Raw genomic sequence first — 21536 nt, 5'->3', positions numbered from 1 at the left:
GAGGAATATGCATCATTGCATAGTTTGTCTGCTCGTCCCTTTGATATATTTGATGGATCAACAATTGCTGCATATTGGGAGATCTCACAAATGAGAAACACTGGGCACACTGCAGCTGGTCTGATAATATGATTGTGGTATCAGCTGTGGTAGATCTCCTTAATAAAAAGCAAACAAACTACACTGAAGGTGTTTCATCACTTTCAGTCCAGACAGAAACTAAAATAAGCAGACAAGTTTCTCAACCCTTGTGTCTATTTTGAAGGGACATTGTAATTAGAAGCACTATATTTACATACATACACTATGCAATGAAATTTTATTGAACAGCTAATTGCTAAAGGTAATCGGGTACTTTGTCCATGATATTTGAACAATACCAAATTGTTTCTGGGTGGCTCCTGCAAATTGATTTAAAACTGTGGTGCAAAATTGTATAGAGCTTACATTTTATATGTTACTTCAGCAAAATTTAGATGCACAAAGAAATGGTACTGTCCTTGTGTTCAGAAGTTCAAAGTAATTTTACTATCAAAGTACATATATATCACATGCTACACTGATTCATTTTTTGTGGGTATTCACAGTAAGTATAAAGAAACACACACAACATGGTGACAATCAACATGCAAAAGACAATGAACTGTTTAAATACAAAAAGACAAAACCTCCAAAATAATAATAAATAAGCAAACAAGAACATGAGATGAAGAGTCTTTGAAACTGAGTCCATAGGCTGTGGAAGCAGTTTTGTGTTGGAGTGAGTGAAATTATACCCCCCCCCCCGTTTCAAAAGCCTGATGGTTGGGGCATAATAACTGCTCCTGAACCTGGTGGTGTGGGTCATCAGGTTTCTGTACCAGCACCTCCTTCCTGATGGCAACAGCGAGAAGAGAGCACGGCTTGGACGTTGGGGGTCCTTGATGATGGACGCTGCTCTCTCAGGACAGCGCTCCATGTAGATAAATTTATCTGTTATGGACTGGACTGTATCCGCTACTTATTGTAGGATTTTCCATTCAAGGGCATAGCAGGCTGTGATGTAACCTATTAGTATACTCTCCACCATGCATCTGACAAACTTCTATAAAGTTTTAGATGACATGCCCAATCTTCGCAAACTTAAGAAAGTAGAGGCGTGCTAGACCCAAGATACATCCTCTGAAATGACGCGTCAAGGAATTTCAGGTTGCTGACCCTTTCCACCTCTGATCCCCTGATGAGCACTAGCTCATGGACCTTTGGTGACTCCTCCTGTCAATAATCAGCTCTTTGTTTTTGCTGACACTAAGTGAAATGTGTTTGTTGTGGCAACATTCAGCTGGCTTCTCAGAGACTTCTTGTATTTTCAATCACCCTCTTATATGCTGATTTGTCACTACTTTTGACTTGGCCAATGACAGTAGTGTCGTCAGCAAACTTAAATATTGCATTGCAGCTGTGCTTAGCCTCCTGGTCTTAAGTACAAAGCTAGTAGAGCATGGGCTAAGCCCGCAGCCTTGTGGTACACCTGTGCTAATGGTTATTGTGGAGATGATGGTACTAATCCAAACTGACTGGGTTTGTAAGTGAGAAAATCAAAGATCCAGTTGCATAAAGAGGTATTGAGGCCTGGGACTTAAAGCTTATTGATTAGTTTTGAGGGGATGATGGTACTGAATGCAGAGCTGTTCTCAATGAAGAACATCCTGATGTATGCATCTCCACTGTCCAGACGTTGTAAGGTTGAGTGAAGAGCCAATGAAATGGCACCTGCTATGGACCTGTTGTGACAGTAGGCAAAGTGGAGTAGATCCAAGTCACTTCTCAGGCAGGAGTTGGTATATTTCATTGCTAACCTTTCATCACAGTGGATGCAAGTGCTACTGAGTGATAGTCATTGAGGCATGTTCTTCTTGGGCACAGTATCACTGAGGCCTGCCTGATGCAGGTGGGTACCTCACACAGCCAAAGTGAGAGGTTAACAATATCAGTAAACAATGCAGCCACTGGATCAGAGCAGGTCTTCAGTACCTGGCCTGGTATCCTGTCGGGGCCAGATGCTTTCCATGGATTCACTCTCCTGAAGAATGCTCTCATGTCAGTCCCAGAGGCTGAAGTCACTGGGGCAGCAAAGGCTGTGAAGTTCATGAAAGTGCCTGACACGTTTCGCCAGTCAGAGCAATCACAAAGGGCACTGTGCTCATCCGGGAACAAAATCTTGTTGTCACAGATGTTGTTTGGTTTTACTTTATAGGAGGTGATAGCATTCAAGCCCTGCCACACTGTTAAACATCCATCAATGAGTAAAGTTTGGTCAGGAATTGCCACTTCACATGTGAGATGGCTTTCCAGAGGCTGTACCTGGACCTCTTGTATTTCACTTTGTCTCCAGACCTGAATGCTACTGATAAGGCAAATCACTTGCTTCATCCAAGGCTTCTGGTTGGAGAAAATTCTAAATGAATTTTGTGGACATACCTATCTATGACTGATTTTATAAAGTCCACGACAACCATGGCATATTCGTTCAGATCCACTGATGAGTCCTCGAACATGGCCTAGTCCACTACTTGAAGCAATCTGATAGCCTCTCCTCTACCTCCCATTGCCACCTTTTTTTTTTGTCCTTACTTTTGGATTCTTGTTCCTTAGCCTCTGCCTCTATGTAGATAGAGGAACAGCTAGAAAATCAGATTTCCTGAAATGCAGTTGAGGGATGGAATGGTAGGCATTTCTTGAGGTAGTGTAGCAGTAGTCAAGTGTTGGGACCCTTGGTGCTGCAGGTGATATATTAATAACTGGGCAGAGATTTCTTCAAGGAAGCTTGATTGAAGTCCCCACCATTGATTTGAAAGGTGTCAGGGTAGGCTGTTTCTTGTTTTCTAGTCACAGCACTCGAAATACATCAGGCGCTGAATATTGAGCACTTTGGCAATATGTAAACTGGTCAGGATCATGAAGGAAAATTCTTTTAGTAAGTAGAATGGATGGCACTTAATCATTAGATGTTCCAGTTTGGGAGAACAAGAGTGTGTCAAGACCACCACAAACAAGCATCACAAAGAGTTTATCATGAAATACAGATGCTCACCTCTTGCCCTCTTTAAATCAGCAGGCCAGTCCATCTAGTGGATTGAGAAGCCCTTTAGTCAGACAGCCATATCTGACCTGTTTGGGGGTGGCCTGTGTCTCTGTGATCCAGAGAATGCAGCAATTCCTCATTTCCCTCTGATACAGCAATCTTGCCCTTAGGTCCTCTATCTTGTTCTTCAGTGACTGCACCTTTGCTAACAAGATACTGCGTACAAGAAGTTTTACACCCCACCATTTTAGACTGGCTTGGAGTCATCATTCTTGACCTCTCTTTCAGCCATGGTGGACCTTCGTCTGCGTAAAGGTGCCCTACCTACATTCCTGTGAGCTAGGCCTACCAAGTTCTTCAGGTTATCATAAAATTGCTAGTATTAGACAGTTCAAAAGGTACATTAAAGGAAAATTGTGGGCTGCAGATTGCAGCAATAATAGTTTAGAAGACATATCTAGAAGTTTTGTGAGCTAGCTGCAAAACGTTACGTCACCATTTATTGTCAACGCCAGCTTGTTTGCAATGTACTGTGCATTCTGTCAATTCAAAAGTCCAATAGCTTTGGTGCTGCTCTTGAAGGGAAGAGTTTAATATTTGTAAAGCTCTTTTTTGCAGAGAAATTATAAAATTAGAATTTTGAAAATAATGAGAAGTCATTTGTGCTGGTGATATTTTTGTTGAAGTAATAGAAATGACCCTATTGTGGTCAATGGTATTGAACAATTACAAAAAAGTTCTGATTTAAACTTTTCTTTTATTTTGTAAGCTCTCAATTTTGTTTTAGTTTTTGACTTTTATATTTTGTTATTCAATTCACACGAAACAGGAAGAATTTTGATCAAGGTTAAGTGATCCAGTGGCGTAGAGCTGAGGTACATATGATCTACTGTCACAAAACCCCAGCTATACTTCAAGATAGTACTGGCAATTCTGGTATCCCAATTACAAATAAAAATAAAAGCTGTAATAATATTTCTGTTTCCTTTTCTTTATTCTCTTTATTTCTTATTCATCAATTATAAATCACTAGTGACACCACTGTTGTTGGCAGAATCTCCGAAGGTGACAAGGTGATGTAGAGAAGCGAGATAGATCAGCCGATTGAGTGGTATTGCAACAACCTTGCACTCAATTTTAACCAGAACAAGATTGTGAAGAGGGAAATTGGGAGAACACACAAGGGGTTAGCAATGGAAAGGGTGAGCATCTTCAAATTCCTGAGGATCTTTCCTAGATCCAATAAATTGATTCAATCACAAATCACACCAGCAGCACTACTTCCTTAGGAGTTTGAAGACTCTTGAAATTTTCTACCGATATACAGTGAAGAGAATTCTGACTGATTACATCACAGTCTGGTATGCAGCCTCCAACGTGCAGGATTGAAAGAGATTGAACCAACTCCATCACAGGTTCTTCAAGAGGACATCTTGAAGTGGCAATCCTCCAGGAGAGTAGTATCCATCATTACAGACCCTCAACATCTGGGACATGCCCTCTTTTCATTACTACCATCAGGGGGGAGATATAGGAGCCTGAATACTGACACTCAATGATTGAGGAACAACTTGTTAATAAACCCATGAGCACAACATTGCACCATTTATCTATCTAACTATTTAAACTCACAGTAACACTCATGTCTTGCTCTGTACTGTTGTCACATAAACACAATTTTCACAATGCAGGCCTGATTCTGATTCTGTATTTCTTGATCACTCTTCGCTAAATCCCAATTCTCAGGTTTATTAATATCTTTTAAAACATAATAATAAAAAGGACATGGCTGGAAATTGGATTTTTTTTTATTTGCAAAATGAATTTATTTTTCTGCAGGTTGAATTGTATTAGTGGTGAAGTTTAAGTCCATTGGAACGTTTTCCCAGTGACTTCTCAATGGGATTCACTGAGCACAGATGTGATTTTCCCAACACCAGTCACACACCCATGAACCTCATGCACTCTGCACATGCACAGTGCAAGATGCTACAGTGACACTGACACACACAATGCTGGAGGAACTCAACAAGTCAGGCAACATCAATTGAAATGAACAAACAGGCGATGTCTCGGGCTGAGACCCTTCTTCAGTACTGCTTCTTTGACATTTCTCCCACTGCTTTTGAATTCATCCTTCTTAAATTCTTCTCATCCTCTTCCCAATTTATTTTATTTATTCAAAGATAAAGCTTGGAATAGGCCCTTCTGGCCCTCTGAGCTAGGCCACTAGCTACCTACCTACCGATTTAACCCTAGCCTAATCAGAGGACAATTTACAATGACCAATTAATCTAATCACCAGTACTTCTCTGGACTGTGGGAAGAAACTGGAGCACCCAGAAGAAACCCACACATTCATTGGGAGGACGTACAAACTCCTTAAAGATGACAGAACTGAACTGACACCCCAAGCTGCAACTACTATGCTACCATGGCTACCACAGATTAGATAACAAAACTTTAGATAAGAAGAATGCCATGAACTATTCCGACAACATTCTTTGATCTTTGTGTGTCTCTTCTCATATTTCTCTGTAGCAGCTTAGCAACCATAATAATCTCCAAGGGCCAAAAAGTAAAAGAAGCAGTTAGTATGCCAATATCTAAGGAGCAAAGAAACACATTAATGTTTCCTCTCTCTTCAAGTACACTGCACAAAACTGGTGACTAAGGACATGCGATCAAAGTATTAACCAGCCTGCTCTATTCACAGCCAAGTGATTTATGAAATTCACTTTCCATTTCTGATTTCTAGTACCATCCCTTTTTATGCATTCATTGGCGTAATGTACATCTGCCATTGTCAGGTAACTACAAAACAAATCAATTAATGATGGAGAGAGACCATATGACTTTAAGACATAGGAGCAGAATTGGGCCATTTGGCCCATCGAGTTTGCTCTGCTGAGAGAGTGTGGGTACAGCAGAGACAGAGTGGGACATTAGAAGAAAGGAACAGGTTTGGTTTAGTTTAGTATGGATTGTTATGTACAGAAATTCTGGAAAGTAAGGATGTGACAAACAGCGATAGGAATTTATAACCAAGCCTGCAGAATAAAGCAACTATGTCAGGGTTTCTATGGGAAGCAAAAGTAGTTCTACTACACAAGTACTGCAGGGATACCATTTGCTCATCTGTTGGATATAAAGAGGCTAGAGAAAAGAAACACCCAGACTCTGCAAACACTTATTCTAGCACCAATGCAATTCTACTGTCACAAACAATACCGATTATTCCTCTGCAGGACCAAAGCTGAAAAATTCCTCACACACTGGCCGATACCAAACATTTGAGTCTGGAGAATTAATAACAAGGTATATCTCAACATTCAGCACCAGCCTGCTGCACTATAACATCAAGATGTTCAATTTTTGTATCACCTCCTCAAATTACATAAAGTATTTTACAACTTTTACCTTTTGTTGTACAGTGTTAATGTATATAACCCAGGAGTTAAATTGTTAACACTAGCTTACATAAATAGGCTCCTTTTTGCTATACTATACAAAGTCAGTATTGGGTGGCAGGATGGAGACAAGTCTTTACCAGAGGTATGAGACGCTCCTTCCCTCTGCTAGCCTGCAGGTCACCCTCAGGCACCTGCTTAATCCCGCCACCCCCCAAGATCAGGATCACATGGATCCATGGAAGCAGGTGATGGATGGTTATATGAGCAGCTGGCACATATCACAGGATCTGGTTACGCAACCACTGATACCAGGCAGACAGTCTCTGAAGAGTATTGACAATGGCTAGGGCCACCTATCTTGCAAAGGCACTACCCAGAAGGTGGCAATGGAAACCACTTCTGTAGAAAGATTGCCAAGAACAATCAAGGCCATAGATAGAGAAAGAACAAGAATAGTATGAAAGTAATCTTCCGCACAGGCAATTTAAAGACAGATGGAAGACCACGATCGCACACATCATACAACACAACGAAGATACAAAATTAAATTGCTTTAAGTATGATAATAGAATGTTGTTTACATCTGTAGCTTCATTTAATATTCCAAGGCAGTGAACCAGATCACTGAAGGCTCTCAGTTCTCACCATCCTGTACAATCCTTGCCATCACTACCTCCTCCAATCCATACTATCTCAGAGGCAGCAGATGAAAAGCATGAGAGAAAAAGGAAAAGAGGGGAACAATGAACCAGATGGCCTGACATTAGTTACTGGAATTCATCAGAAAGGCTACAGTAACAACGTGGGCTGCCACCAGCACGTGCTTAGGTGATGTCGGTTGTTAACAAATGAAGCATTTTGTTGTATATTTTGATGTAGAATTGATAAAGTAGTGAATTTTATTCTGAGTCTGAATTTTTCAAAATTGTATGAGTAAGAATCAGTTTAGTGTTTCGAAGGGGAAAAAAAATCAACTTTGACAAACGCCATGATATGTTTTGCTGATATAATGGGGAACAGGAACTGGAACATTCAGCAGTTGACAGTTTACATCAAAGACAGATTAACAGATAGAAATGCAACATATCCAAATCTGTTCATGATGCAAAACCAAGTGGGAAAATAAGCTGTGAAGAAGTTACAAAGGTATAAATGTTTTTTCTGCTCTTATTCAGGACTGTTAAAACATAATCACTTTGTTTTCAAAATTGGCAGCATGATTGTTTTGTCAGGTTTCCCTATGAAATTGCAGTGTTCCCCGGCGCACTGCACACTACTGTAGTTCCTGAAAGCAGGGCGATTTGCCAGTGCAGATGTCCCCTTGGGAGTCAGCCTTAAAGGGAAATGTCTACCAAATGTATACCACTGTTGCAACCTTCAGAAAGGGTTGCTCTCTGGAAAATGGCTGACTGAGAGAATGGAGGAGAAAGGTGCAGGGGACAAAGGGGTGGTGGGGGAAGATAATGCACGCACATTCATTAACAAAGACCTTAGGTTCTTCAGAGAAGTCCATGAGAGGCAACTGTGATTGCACAAGGAAACAGACATACTTCCCCAGTAGGAGGTTGCTTGAAAGGACTGGGCCAAGACTGAAACTCCCCATCTCTGTCCAGGTTGCAAATACTTAACTTTCCAGAAAACTGCAATACAAGAAAATCTTTGGGTTCAGTCAATCTCTTCCTCCAGACTGTGGAAGAATGATACCAAGCCCTTTCTTCTTGTATGATGTTTGGGTGACCTCCCTAATTCAGTGGTGAGCAGCAAACACAGAGTCGTGGCAGAGGTCATTGGCTGCAGACTGGAATGGCCTGAGGCTTGATCTGAGATGCTCTGAGATTACGGAAGATGACAGATCTCAGTGCACTGCGTATTCGTGAAACTCAGTTCATGGACCATGCTCCTCCCTAAGTCCCTATAAGTCCTAATAGCTAATATCTTCCATGATGAGCCCTGTCATACTTGCTGCCACATGGTTCTCTCTTCAATCCAACAAGAGAAGACCAAAGATCCAATGAAAACAAGTTTTGAATGAAAAAAGATATTGCCAAATATGGCAGGTAGGTTCAGTTTTATAGTTAATAAACAGAGGCTGCAGGCAAAGATGATATTTTGAGTGTGATTTTCTTCTTTGAAAACAGTGAGCATAAAGGTTAATTATCTATCAGCAAACAAGGAGTCACAGGTCTTGGTCAATAGATTCTAAGTTGCAGAATACATGGTTAAGATAGATAATAATGTTGAGTTTTCCGATCACTATAGAGTTCAAAGATTTAAAATACCTTTATTATCAAAGAATGTACAAATTATATAACCTTGAGATTCGTCTGCTTACAGGCAGCCACAAAGCAAGAAACCCAAAAGAACCCAATTAGAGAAAAAAAAGAATAAAAATAAAAATGACAGATCAACGTCTGATACGCAAAAAGGAAAAAAAAACACAAATCATGCAAACAATTAAAGTGATCAACAATCTGAACCAAAAATTGAATGCTCAGATCCAAATGCTGGAGTAGACCCAAAGCCTCATTTATCAGTTCATCATATTAGCAAGTTAATGCCAATAGTAGATTATTCTTTTTAAACTTTCACTTACCTTAAATTCCTTCTCAATATTGGCCAATACACTGAGCTCATTACTGAGCTCCAGAGCTGTAAGCACAGGATCCTCACTGGAGAGGGACAAGTAGGCAGGACTTGCTAAGCCTCTGTAGGCATTTATTCGAGATCTTGAATGGCTGAAGGAGTCCTTCAGTTGATTCTCAGTACACACTTGGCATTTGCAAAAATAATCATGTGGCCTGTTAATACGGGCTCCCCTCCTCAGTAAGATGTGAACAATTTCATAATCTTGGCAGTGCGCTGCCAGGATAATAGGAGTGACATCATGGGAAAACCTGGTACCATCTTCATCATAGGCATAAAAATCATTGAATTCTGGTTGATATTGCTCTGGGGTCAAAGTCAGTGCATGCTTAGTGGCAAATAACTTATGATTCAAGATGGCCTCAACTATTCGCACATATCCCTTACTGATGGCCAATAGTAAACCATCCCCAACACGAGAGAGATTGTCAACTTTCAACAAGAGTTCTATGATCTCCAAATGTTCATTTGCTACAGCCAACTGCAATGCATTCTGGCCCATGTAATCAACACAATTTACGTTGAGCGTCTCGGATTCCTCCAGCATCCTTCTGACCACAGGGACATTGCCATATTCAGCTGCATCTAGAAACCTCTCTTCTTCAGGCGTTAGGCTTGTGGACCTGTCATTAAACATGTAGGCAGGCCCGCGTAAAGCCTGCCTTCGTCCTTTCTGCAACGTCTGGTGCTGTGGCCACTCCGCAATGAAATGGCTGTTAAATACAAATGGAAAAATATTAGTTGCAGAAGGAGGATATATTTCTCTATCTTCTCTCAACATTGCCAAATAATAACAATAAATGCAAACTCTAAACTGACATTTCTCATTGAAATGCCATCAATACAAAACAAGTATCAAAAATGTCATCTATTTATTACTACTCAGTATACTAGCTATGAATTATACCAAGTTGGTATACCATGTTTATTTTTAATATGACCTTAATCACTTATATACAAATAATGACTTTTCCACAACCTGCCCTGGTACCTTTATTCCAGATCTAACAAATTGCTGCTATTTCTCCTGGAAGTCATGCTAGTTCAGCAGTCAACAAAACTGCAGCTGCAAACCGCCCCATTGCTATCTGTAGTCTCAGTAGTTTACTCTACATATTGCTCACGTCTAAGACTTCCTTATATCAATGGCTTCTGTAAACCAATAAGCTGCAAATACAATAAATCAATCCTGATGAGAGGTCATATTAGCTCTATTTTTCTGTCCCCAAATGCTGACTGACCTGCTGAGTAGCTTCAACAATTTCTGTTATCAGATTTGCGTTCCAATTGCTTTCATGGTGGATTGCATGGAAACGGATTTTAGGCATCAAAGAATTACTAGGCAGACAAGAGGACCATCTGGCAGGAGGTACAGAAGGACTGAAATTCCAAGACCTCATCAATCCTGAGCTTGCAGGACACCATACTTAGAATAGACTTCTAATGTGGGGCAATGTCTACACAGGCAACAGCTAACCAAGGCTCATTTACTAAAATCCATAACCTCCTCTCACCACAAATATAGCTTTACACTGCACACCTGTCTGCATTAAACTCCGTCTCCCATTTTCCAGGCTGGTCCTGATCATCCTGCAAGTTTTGAGAACCTTCCTTGCTGTTCAGTACACCCACAGTTTTGGTGCCAACCGCAAATCGGAGGATCCAGTTTAACACATTATCACCTATATTGATGATTTAGATGATAAACATTAACGAACTAAGTGCCAGTTCCTGCGGCACACCACTAGTCACAGGCCTCCAGTCAAAGAATCACCCATCTACTACCATTCTGATTTCTGCAATTAAGTTAATGCTAAATCCTATTTACTACTTCATCGGAATGCCAAACAACTTAACCTTCTGGACCACCCACTCTTGCAGACAAGTCCACAAAGACAATGTCTACAAACCTTTCATCATCAATCTTGAGACAGTACAATAAAAATAAATGAATCACATGCTACTGAAACGTGATGTGACTATATAGAATTCTAGAATGTGTTGTTCACTGAAGGTGAGCTGAAAGAACCAAATTCTATGAATACATCTTGGAGACTATATTTAGATTTAGATTATGAAGACACGCAGTCCTCTTTTATTGTCACTTAGTAATGCATGCATTAAGAAATGATACAATATTTCCTCCGGTGTGATATCACAAAACACAGGACAAAGAATGAAGAAAACTAACAAAACCACATAATTATAACATATAGTTACAACAGTGCAACAATGCCATAACTTGACGAAGAAGTCCATGAGCACAGTAAAAATTCAAAATCTCTCAAATGTCCCACATCTCACACAGACGGGAGAAGGAAGAAAAACTCTCCCTGCCATACCCGTCCACGGTCCGACTCTAAGTCATCTGAAAACTTCGAGCTCTGATCAGCTCTCCGACACCAAGTACTGAGCGACATCACTATCCAAACGATTCGACCTCCTTCTCAGTCGCCAACAGCAGGCAAAGCCAGGGATTTTGAGGCCTATGCTCCGAAAGATTCCGGACCGCGCAGTAATGACAGCAGCGAACAAGCGTTTCAGAAATTTTTCCAGATGTTCCTCTGTCCTTTCACGTCCATCTTCATCAAATCAGAATTGTCCACGGCCCCATTTAACAGATACGATATCATTTTTCATCAGAGGGCTGCGCACGTGCAGCACGCTATTTCTCTTCTCCTCCGGCCTTTAGACAAATGCCATAGCTATATTGGAAATAGTAGAGTACATCAGATAGGACTGGTTTTGCTACATCATAGCAGGATCAAAATTATTTCATCAATCAATGGTTTCAGTAGCCCAACTTGCACATGAAGCAGTTATCAACAGAAGTCAGGCCCACCACTAACAGAAGCATGAAAGATTTCCCAGTATGAAGCCAACGGAGATACTGAAGTCAAAGTTCATATCACAACTAAACCAGGGATATCAGAAGACAGTGGTAATTGGGCACTCAGCAGGGGAGCAGGAGTTATACAAGGAAAAAGCCTTGCCTGAGAGAATCAGATGTGGAAATAAAGGAGGGCACAGCACTATCCTTATAAAGCCAGAACCTCACAGCTGAGCAAGTGTTAAACGCTGAGCTGGAGTCACTAAACAGCAGCCCAATATAAATATTAGTACTATCCAGGTGATGCAATACTGCACGAAAAGCCAATGAGATTGCATCCACTGTAGACCTATTGTGGTGATAGGCAAGTTGCAGTGGGTCTAGGTCCTTGCTTAGGCAGGAGTTAATTGTAGCCATAACCAAATCTCTTGAAGCACTTCATCACCTTAGATATGAGTGCTACCCGACAATAGTCGTAAAGGCAGCTCATCCTGCTCTTCTTGGGCAGTAGTATGACTACTGCCCTTTTGAAGCAGGTGGGAACTTCCAGTTGTAGCAATGAGAGATTGAAAATGGCTTTGAACACTCCCACTAGTTGGTTGTCATGGGCTTTCAGAGGCCTACCAGGTACACCAGTGGGGCCTGTCACCTTGCCAGGTTCACCTCCTTGAAAGATGTCCTGATGTCAGCCTCCAAAACAGAGATCACTGGATCACCAAGTGCTGCAGGGATCCTCATAGCTGTGGTTTTATTCTGCCTTTCAAAGCCAGCCTTAAGGATGTAAACCTCTTCTGGGAGTGAAGTATTGCTGCCATTCATGTTGTTAGGTTTCACTTTGTAGGAAGTAATGTCTGCAAACCCTACCCAGAGTTGATGTGCATTAGATTTCATCTCTATCCTCAGTCAAAATTGTTCTTTTGCTCTCGAGTTAGCCCTCCGCAAGTCGTACCGGGCCTTCTTGTACAGTCCTGGATCACCAGACTTAAATGCCACAGATCTAGCCATCCGTAGACCACAAATCTGGTTCAGATATGCATGATACATTTTCATAGACGTACACTCATCCACACAGGCTTTAATGAGGGAGGGAGGGGAGGGAATGTCGACTCAGACCATGAGAGGCCTGCGTTGGGCATTTTCACGCCTTACAAGGCGCAGATTGGAAGTCTGTGTGGGGTGCCACTCCTTGCACAGACTAGAGCAATGTGTGATTAAGTGCCTTGCTCAAGGACACAAACATGCTGCCACAGCTGAGGCTCGAATTAGCGACCTTGAGATAACTAGACGAACGCCTTACCCACTTGACCATGTGCCCAACACAAATTTAATGAAGTCAGTGTCAACTGTGGCATATTCATTCATTTTCAAAGATGAATCCCTGGATACTGTCCAGTCCACCGACTCAAAACTCCTTTCGCCTCCTTTGTCCATACCTTCTTGTCCTCTCTACTGGAGCTCCAGTCTTCAGACTCTGAGTAGAAGTACAGCTAGGGGTCATCAGACTTTGCAAAGTGTAAGCATGGGATGTCACGGTAAGCATTCATGATGGCATTTTAACAGTGGTCCAGTATGGTAGAACCAGAGGAGCCAAAAGTAATATGTTGGTGATAATTATTTAGACACTTTTTCCAAGATGGCCTGGTTAAAATCCCCCCCAAAATTATGGGGAAGGCATCAGAGAGTGCCGTTTCATGCCTGTCGGTTATATCGCTCTGTCTGTCTTGCGCCTTTTTGACATGGGCCCGAGATGGAATGTACACCGTTACCAAGGTGATGGCTGAGAAATGGACAGCCCTTGAATGCTAGACGTTTTTGGTTCAAGTGAGCAGAATTGAGACAGAACCACCACATTTGTGTATGATGAGGAGTTAAATAAAGTATACTCCACCTCCTCTGCCTTTAAAAGACAGCATAGTAAATAGGTGATCCACCACTTGCTTTTTGTATTTACATACTGGACATTTGAGACTTTCTACGTCTCAACTCCTAGTCTGGAAAGAAAAATGTGAGTAATGGTAATAGTCATGAAGACATGTGGCCACTAGGGCCAGTGCAAAATGGACACCTGGGACTACTGATATTTGTTACCACTTGATATGCCTTTCTGCTTCAGCCCTCTTGAGTATTCCAGACATTTTAATATTAGATTTATCTTAACTCAATGCCATATCAATGTAATTACTTTATAAGAGGATGGAGATTTTGCAAGATGGCGGTGCAGTGAAAGGTCTGCTTTGCTGAGCTCAGCACTGCAACACTGATAATTTTGCATATAAACCTATCTGTTTCAACTTTTTTTTAAATGCCCAAGGGTTGGATTTAATAACATGAACATTGATGAGTATTTTTTTTTAAGCTGCTTCAACACCTTGCCATCAAAAAGTACTAAAAAGGCAGCCAAGATGGACTACACAGAGCACTCGCCCGGGGCTGAGGAGCTAGCTACTGCTAGCTATGCTAACATGTTGGACCCTGCTTTTCATCAAGTAACTCAGGAAGTTACGGAGAACATTTCCAAAACGATAGACGAGAAGCTGGGTCCACTCTCTCTAACACTCCAGAACCACACATTGGAGCTTAAAAATCTTGATAAGAGAACGACCGAGGCCGAGGACCGAGTCTCCGCGGTAGAAACTGTAACTGATCAAGCCCAAAGCCGCATCTGGGTGCTGGAAAAGCAAGTTCAAAGCCTGTCTGACCATATCAATGATCTTGAGAATAGAGGTAGGAGAAAGAATATACAGATCATCAGTCTACCTGAAGGTACAGAAGGCAGACAGCCAGCAAAGTTTTTTGAGGGCTAGCTGCCTAATTTCCTTGATTTGGAAACCAAGGCTGGACGCATTAAAGTGGAAAGACCTCATTGTACGTTGGCTCCAAAACCTGTCCTAGACCAACACCTTCAACCTGTCCTCGTGCGGTTCCATAATTTCGGTGATAAGCAAAGAGTGATGGAGGCTTCGAGGCACTGCAGGACTGATGCCCAGGCTTTAATATATGAGGGATCCAGGCTTCTGTGTTTTCAGGATTTCTCAGCAGCAGTTATTTGGAAGCGCAAGGAATTCGACCGGGTAAAGAAGCCGCTGAGAGAATCCAGAATCCAGTACTTTATGCTGTACCCAGCAGCGCTGAAAATCACCTACAATGGGGCCACCAAGATATTTGATTCTCCTAACAAAGTTAAAACTTTTGTGGACACGTTGGGATGTATATATTGTGTAGCCCTGGTTATAGACAATAACGTGCTCGATGGTCGCTTTATTTTACCTTTTCTTTACTCAACGGCAAGATATCTTATAGGATGGGTAACGTGTTTGTTTTTATTAATACAGTTTCATTATTTGTTTAAATTAGCAGTGCTGCTCCAGCCTGAAGGAGCTTAAACACGATGGTAACAAATCGGTGGATTGATAAATTATGCCCTGTTTTTATCTTTGACTGTGTTAAAAGCCATATTGGCAGTGGGGCAGAATATGGGGTGCTAGAAGGTTCAGATATCCCCTTTAAGTGTGGGGTAAGTCCTCTTGTTCAGCACTGTTGACACTTTGTTCTTTTTTGTGTGTTTTTTTTCTTATTTACTTATTGCTGCTCAGCTGATCTTAAGTCGGCTTTCTTCTCCTCCGGAGTCAAATGATTGTTATAAAGGGTTATGACCAGTAATATATTAAAATTGTGCACTTGGAACATTAAGGGGAGTCATTCACTTTGTAAGAGGATGCAATAATGGACTCCTGGCACACACACACACCTCAACAGATGGCAACTAAAAAGTCATAAAGGAGGAAAAGATGGAATATGAAGGCAAGTTTGCCAATAGTATTATAGCAGATACCAAAAGTTTCTTCAGATACATAGAGTAAAAGAGAGCTGAAATTAAGATATTGGACCACTGTAAAATTATGCTGGAGAGGTAGTAATAGACAAAGAAATGGTAGACGAGCTGAATAAGCATTTTGCATTGATCTTCACTGTGGAAGACACTAGCAGTATGCTGGAGGTTTAAGAATGTCAGAGGGCAGAAGTGAGTGAGGTTGCCATTACTAGGGAGAAGTGCTTGAGAAGCTGAAAGGTCTGAAGTTAGACAAGTCACTTGGACCAGATGGTCTACAAGCCGGGGATTTGAAAATGGTGGCATTTAATGGTTCAATGATTCATTTATTATCAAAGTATACAACTCTGAAATTCTTCAATTCTCTGGGAAGCCATGCAACCAAGAAAGAAATGAAAGGTAACATGATCATCCCCAAATCCTACCTCCCTGCAAAAAAAAACTAAAATGGAACAGGCACATTGACCCTCACGATGCCTCTGCCTCCTGGAATCATCTCGGAGACCACAGAGCACGGAAGCATTAGTAAATTCCTTTCAAGAACTAATGGATTCTGGCATTGTTCCAGAGGACTGGAAAATTGTAAATGTCACTCCACTCTTCAAGGGAGAGAGGCAGAAGAAAGGAAATTACAGGCCAGTTAGTGTGACCTCAGTGGTTGAGAACATGATGGATTTGATTGTTAAGGATATGATTTCAGGATGCTTGGAGGCACAGGGGCCAAAGTCAGCGTGATTTCCTTAAGGAAAATCTTTGTCTGACAAATCTATTGGAATTCTTTGAAGAAATAACTAGGTTAGATAAAGGAGAATTGGTGTATGTTGTGTGCTGGGATTTTCATAGGGTCTTTGACAGTTCCACACACATGAGGCTGCCTAGCAAGTTAAGATCCCATGGTATTACAGGAAGGATGAAGGAGAAAGCCCATAACTCCAAGTGGAGTCATTGGGATGCAGTCGTGACGACTTTTTTTTTAGCAGGCTTTCTTATTTTTATGAGGCTGAGTTGCTAGCTCGACGCTCAACCCAGCACAGATGGAAAGCGTGCAAGGGAGCCAGCTGGATTTGAACTCGGGAGCCTTCACTCCAAAGTCCGTCACTGATGCCACAATGCCACCAGCCAGCCATTACAGGAAAGAGCATGGAAAGAGCATTGGCTCATTGGCAGGAGGCGAAGAGTGGGAATAAAGGAAGTGTTTTTGGATTAGCTGTCAGTGACTACTGGTGTTCCACAGGGGTCTGTGTTGGGACCACTTCTTTCTACCCGATAGGTCCATGACTTGGATGAAGGAATTGATGGCTTTCGGGCCAAGTTTGCAGACGATGCGAAGATAGGTTGAGGGGCAGGTAATGTTGAGGAAACAGACAGGCTACAGAAGAGCTTAGGCAGGTTAGGAGAATGGGCAAAGAAGTGGCAGATGGAATGCAGTGTCAGGAAGTGTATGGTCATGCACTTAGAAGAAATGAAAGGATTGACCATTTTCAAAATGGAGAAAAAATTCAAAAATTTGAGGTGCAAATGGATTTGGAAATCCTCGTGCAGAATTCCCTAAAGGTTAATTTGCAGATTGAATCAGTGGGGAGGAAGGCAAATGCAAAGTTAGGATTCATTTCAAGAGGATTGGAATATACAAAAACAAGAATGTAATGATGAGCCTTTATAAGGCACTGGTGAGGCTTCACTTGACATATTGTGAGAGTTTTGGGCTCCTTATCTAAGAAAAGATGTGCTTACATTGGAGAGGGTCCAAAGGAGATTCATGGGAATGACTCTGGGATTGATAGGCTTATCATATGAGGAGTGTTGGATGATTCTGGGCCCGTACTCAGGAATTCAGAAGAATGCAGGGGTGGGGGACCTCAATGAGCCGTATCGAATGTTGAAAGGCTTCGCTGAGTGGATTTGGAGAAGGTGTTTCCTATGCTGGGAGAGTCCAAGACCAGAGGACACAGCCTCAGAATAGAGGGACATCCATTTAGAATGGAAACAAGGAGGAATTTCTTTAGCCGGAGTGGTGAATCTGTGGAATTTGTTGCCATAGGCGGCTGTGGAGGCCAAGTCATGTGTGTATATTTAAGGCAGAGGTTGATGGACTATTGATTACTCAGGGTATGACGGGATATGGGGAGATTGGGGGCAAGAGGGAAATGAAAAGCTATGGTGAAATGGCAGAGTAGGCCACATGGCTCAACTCTGCTCCTTTATCTTATGATTTTAACAATTCCTTAAGAATACAAGTACATTCAAAATAAATTGTCAAGCAAGATTTGTGCAAAAAACCAACAAAAATAATATATATTTTTTAAAAAACTGATATCCCTGTCTCGTGACTGCTGAATGGAGAAAGCTGTGTACTATAAACAGAAATATGTAACCTAGCAATCAACACATCAAATCAAATCTCTTACAGTCCTGCAAAAGTGAATTGAAAGGTGTTCTTAAGGCCAATTAAACAGATAATGGAAAGAAAAGGTTCTATGATCAACACAAGAAATTGTGCAGATGCTGGCAATCCGGAGTAACACATACAAAATGCTGCAGGCACACTGCAGGCCAGACAGCATCTATGGAAAGGAATAAACAGTCGGTTTAGGCCATCAGGTTCTATAATGGTCTCTGTGATCACAATGGTGAAGTTCAGTATCACAGCACAAGTGCCAGTAGGGCGAGTTGCGTCATCTTCCCCCTTCCTCTCCATCACAGAAGCCAGACTTCAGCCACTTGGACTTATGTCACAAATGGAGAAGCGCTGAGCACACTGGATGCAACAGAGGCTATGGACTCCAACAATGTCCCTGCTGGGGCATTGAGAACTTATGCTGCAGAACTACAGCTAGTTCTGGCTCTCTAATCAAACACTTCCAACTCAATAGCATACCTGGAATCCATCTGACATGTTGGAAGTTTGCCCAAACCAAGTTCCGTCACCTGCCCACAAAAGGCAAGACAAATCTAATCCGGCCATTTGATGCCCTATGACTGTAATCTCAACCATCAGGAAAGTGAAGACCACATTGTCATGAATGCACAGTTGCTTTTACCAGGAGCATTCAACACTAGATCTCCTTGCCAATCATGGATAAAAAATGCTGGATTACACAGGTGAAAACACTTAATCAAGTTTGATCAAGTGTGGCATTTATTTCCAGCACAAAGGAAAACAAGTGAGACTGTTGGCATGGGAGGAGGGTGAAGATAAAGAGCTGGGAAGTTGATTGGTGAAAGAGATAGAGGATGTGGGGAAGGAGGAAATCTGATAGGAGGATAGAAAACTGGAAGAAGAAAGAAGCACCAGAGGAAGGTGATAAGGTGAGAGGGGGGAAATAGGAATGGGGAATGGTGAAGGGGGGAGGGGAGCAATTACTGGAAGTTAAAGAAATTGAGATGTTCATGCCATCATGTTGGAGCTACCAGACGGAATATAAGGTGTTGCTCCCAACCGGAGTGTGGCCTCATCACAGCAGTAAAGGAGGCCATGGACTGGCATGTTGGAACGAGAGTGAAAAGCAAAATGGAAATGGAAGGCTACCCGGAGATCCTACTTTTTCTGGTGGACGGAGCATAGGTGCTCGGTGAAGCTTTCTCCTGAGCTACTTTGGGTCTCACCGATATTCAGGCCACACAGGGAGCACTGGATAAAATAGATGATCCCAACAGACTTACAAAGTGCCACTTCACCTGGAAGGACTGTTTGAGGCAATCACCCCAACAGACTCACAAGTGAAGTATCACCTCACCTAGAAGGAATGTTGAGGGCTCCAAGAACTGGAAGGTATTAGATTATTTTCATGTTCTATTTGCAGTATTTAAGGCAACTTTCTGCAATATGCATCAAGAAATTATTAATCGATTCTTTTTACTTTAAAGAAATCCAGAAAGGAATTCTAGTAGGATTGCTAAAGGGCAGTGAGCCAAGAGTGTGTACCTATAATTCACCAAGTTAGTTTGAATAAATTACTGTCCCCATGATTTATTGGTCAATGTGATGATGGTTCTGGAACCCATGGTCAAACATTTTGTACCAAATAATCAGTTCAAGCATTCAATCCGTTCTTAAGGTGCTGATTAATGAATGTTCAATTTTGTCAGTTCTTCAAAATAATTTCAACAAATTAATATTTCTGATCAGAGTTCACTGACGGAAGGCAAGTTTGGCTTCATGCGATTTTGTAGAAAAAGTTAGAGGACCAGCAGCTGACTTTACATCTGACCTATTTTCTATTTCTTTTGACACCGATGCTGACTCTCCTCAAACTTGTTTCATGTAAAATCTTAATTACCTTTATTTTCTCCAGCATTTGTCCAATCTTGAAGGGCTTTCATAGCTACTTCGTACAAGGAAGAAATGAGATTTGGATACAGAACTAAGCTTTTCAGTTACATGCTTCAAATGATGCTGTATTTTCACAATTAAACCTTGCTTGAAATGATCTGATTCTTCTCAGTCCTCATTTACAACCAGGGATTTTTTGAACTGATCAGTATGAGGGAGATACAGCTTCAGGAATGAAGATGGCTATTGAGCAGTCACATGCTATGCACTGTCACGCTGCAACTTCAGACCCAAGCACAGGATCACAGACTCAGAAGGGTTAAACAAAACTAGGAGTTTTATTACCAAAAAAGATAAAGGAGAACAGTAGAACTTACAAGGTCTTTAATAACTCAGCCAGAACTTAATTAGGTAAGGATCAGAACAACAGATGAGGGGTTAGCACAGCCCATTTAAATGCACTCCAGAGTACAAACGAATCTGTACCCAGCTGATAAACATCACACTAATTACATTAACAAATGACTGTTCTAGTAAGAGACAGAAGTTCGAGGATACTTGATTGGACACCTGTAAAGTCTCAGAGATTTAATTCAAAGTAATCAAGGATAATTGCAACTTAAATGTAAACTAGGCAAGACCTAATAATTACAAAACAAAACCAGAAGTGCAACAATACAGATAATGATAATTAATAAAATGCAGAGAATAGCCAAAAAAAAGGCGAACACAGTCAGAGACCTCAGAATACTCTACCGACAATCAAGGAAGTGACAGAACCCCTCTCACTATGGCTGGCACCTGACGACCCAGGATTATCTATATACGAATGATGGAATTCTGAAATAAGGTCAGGATCTAAAATATCCCTGGAAGGAATCCAACACTGTTCCTGTCCTCCTGATCATAGCCTTCCCAGTCTACCAAGTATTGTAGTTGTGTCCTTAATTTCCACAAATTAAGCAATCTGCGGACTGTAAAGACAGTTTCACCGTCTATGATCCTTGGTGGGGGTGGTGGCTTGGGAATCAGGGCCAGAGGGCTACAAAGTAAACGTTTATTACCAGGTTAATTTTCCTAATAATTTTTAAATGACAGATAAAGTGAAAGGCTATTCTAGTTTGAGCAGAAGATCTTCAGTTGAAAGCCAGACCCATTGACCAATATAAAAAGAGGAACCCAGCTACCTCTTTCTGTTGGCCTTGACCTGTTGACAGGACTAACTCTCTTCGGCCTTGAGCCACCTTTACTTGCCCCTCTGAACAAATTGTTCAGCTGAGGGAACACCAACCTCTGCCTCCTGATCAGGGAAGAGAGGAAGCTGAAACCAAAATTGACATTCACATGGAGGCATACCCAATGACGAATGTTAAAATGATTTTCTGAGAACCCAATGGTCACTCCAAGAGGGTGGATTACCGGATATTAGGCAGTAAGAGGGTTTGTTCCAGTTCCTGGTTCCTCCTCTCAGTCTGTCCATTAGT

The 21536-nt window shown here is 41.6% G+C and overlaps 1 protein-coding gene across 5 annotated transcripts in view; it reads right to left on the bottom strand.

The window, feature by feature from the left end:
• LOC134348997 (short transient receptor potential channel 6-like) overlaps positions 1-21536 on the bottom strand; it is a 120569-nt gene that overhangs the window by 72238 nt on the left and 26795 nt on the right. For 4 of the 5 annotated variants that reach the window (XM_063052828.1, XM_063052825.1, XM_063052827.1 and 1 more), the window contains exon 1: positions 9071-9827. In XM_063052828.1, the coding sequence (XP_062908898.1) occupies positions 9071-9757 (687 nt within the window). In that variant the 5' untranslated portion in view covers positions 9758-9827. Of the gene's footprint in view, positions 1-9070; positions 9834-21536 lie in introns of those variants that run through there. The other variant, XM_063052830.1, reaches the window with a different exon arrangement.

This window comes from Mobula hypostoma, chromosome 7, assembly GCF_963921235.1.
Source record: "Mobula hypostoma chromosome 7, sMobHyp1.1, whole genome shotgun sequence".
NCBI classification, from domain to species: Eukaryota; Metazoa; Chordata; class Chondrichthyes; order Myliobatiformes; family Myliobatidae; genus Mobula; species Mobula hypostoma.
Note: the sequence above shows the minus strand (reverse complement) of the source record. Positions and strands in the feature narration are given on the sequence as shown.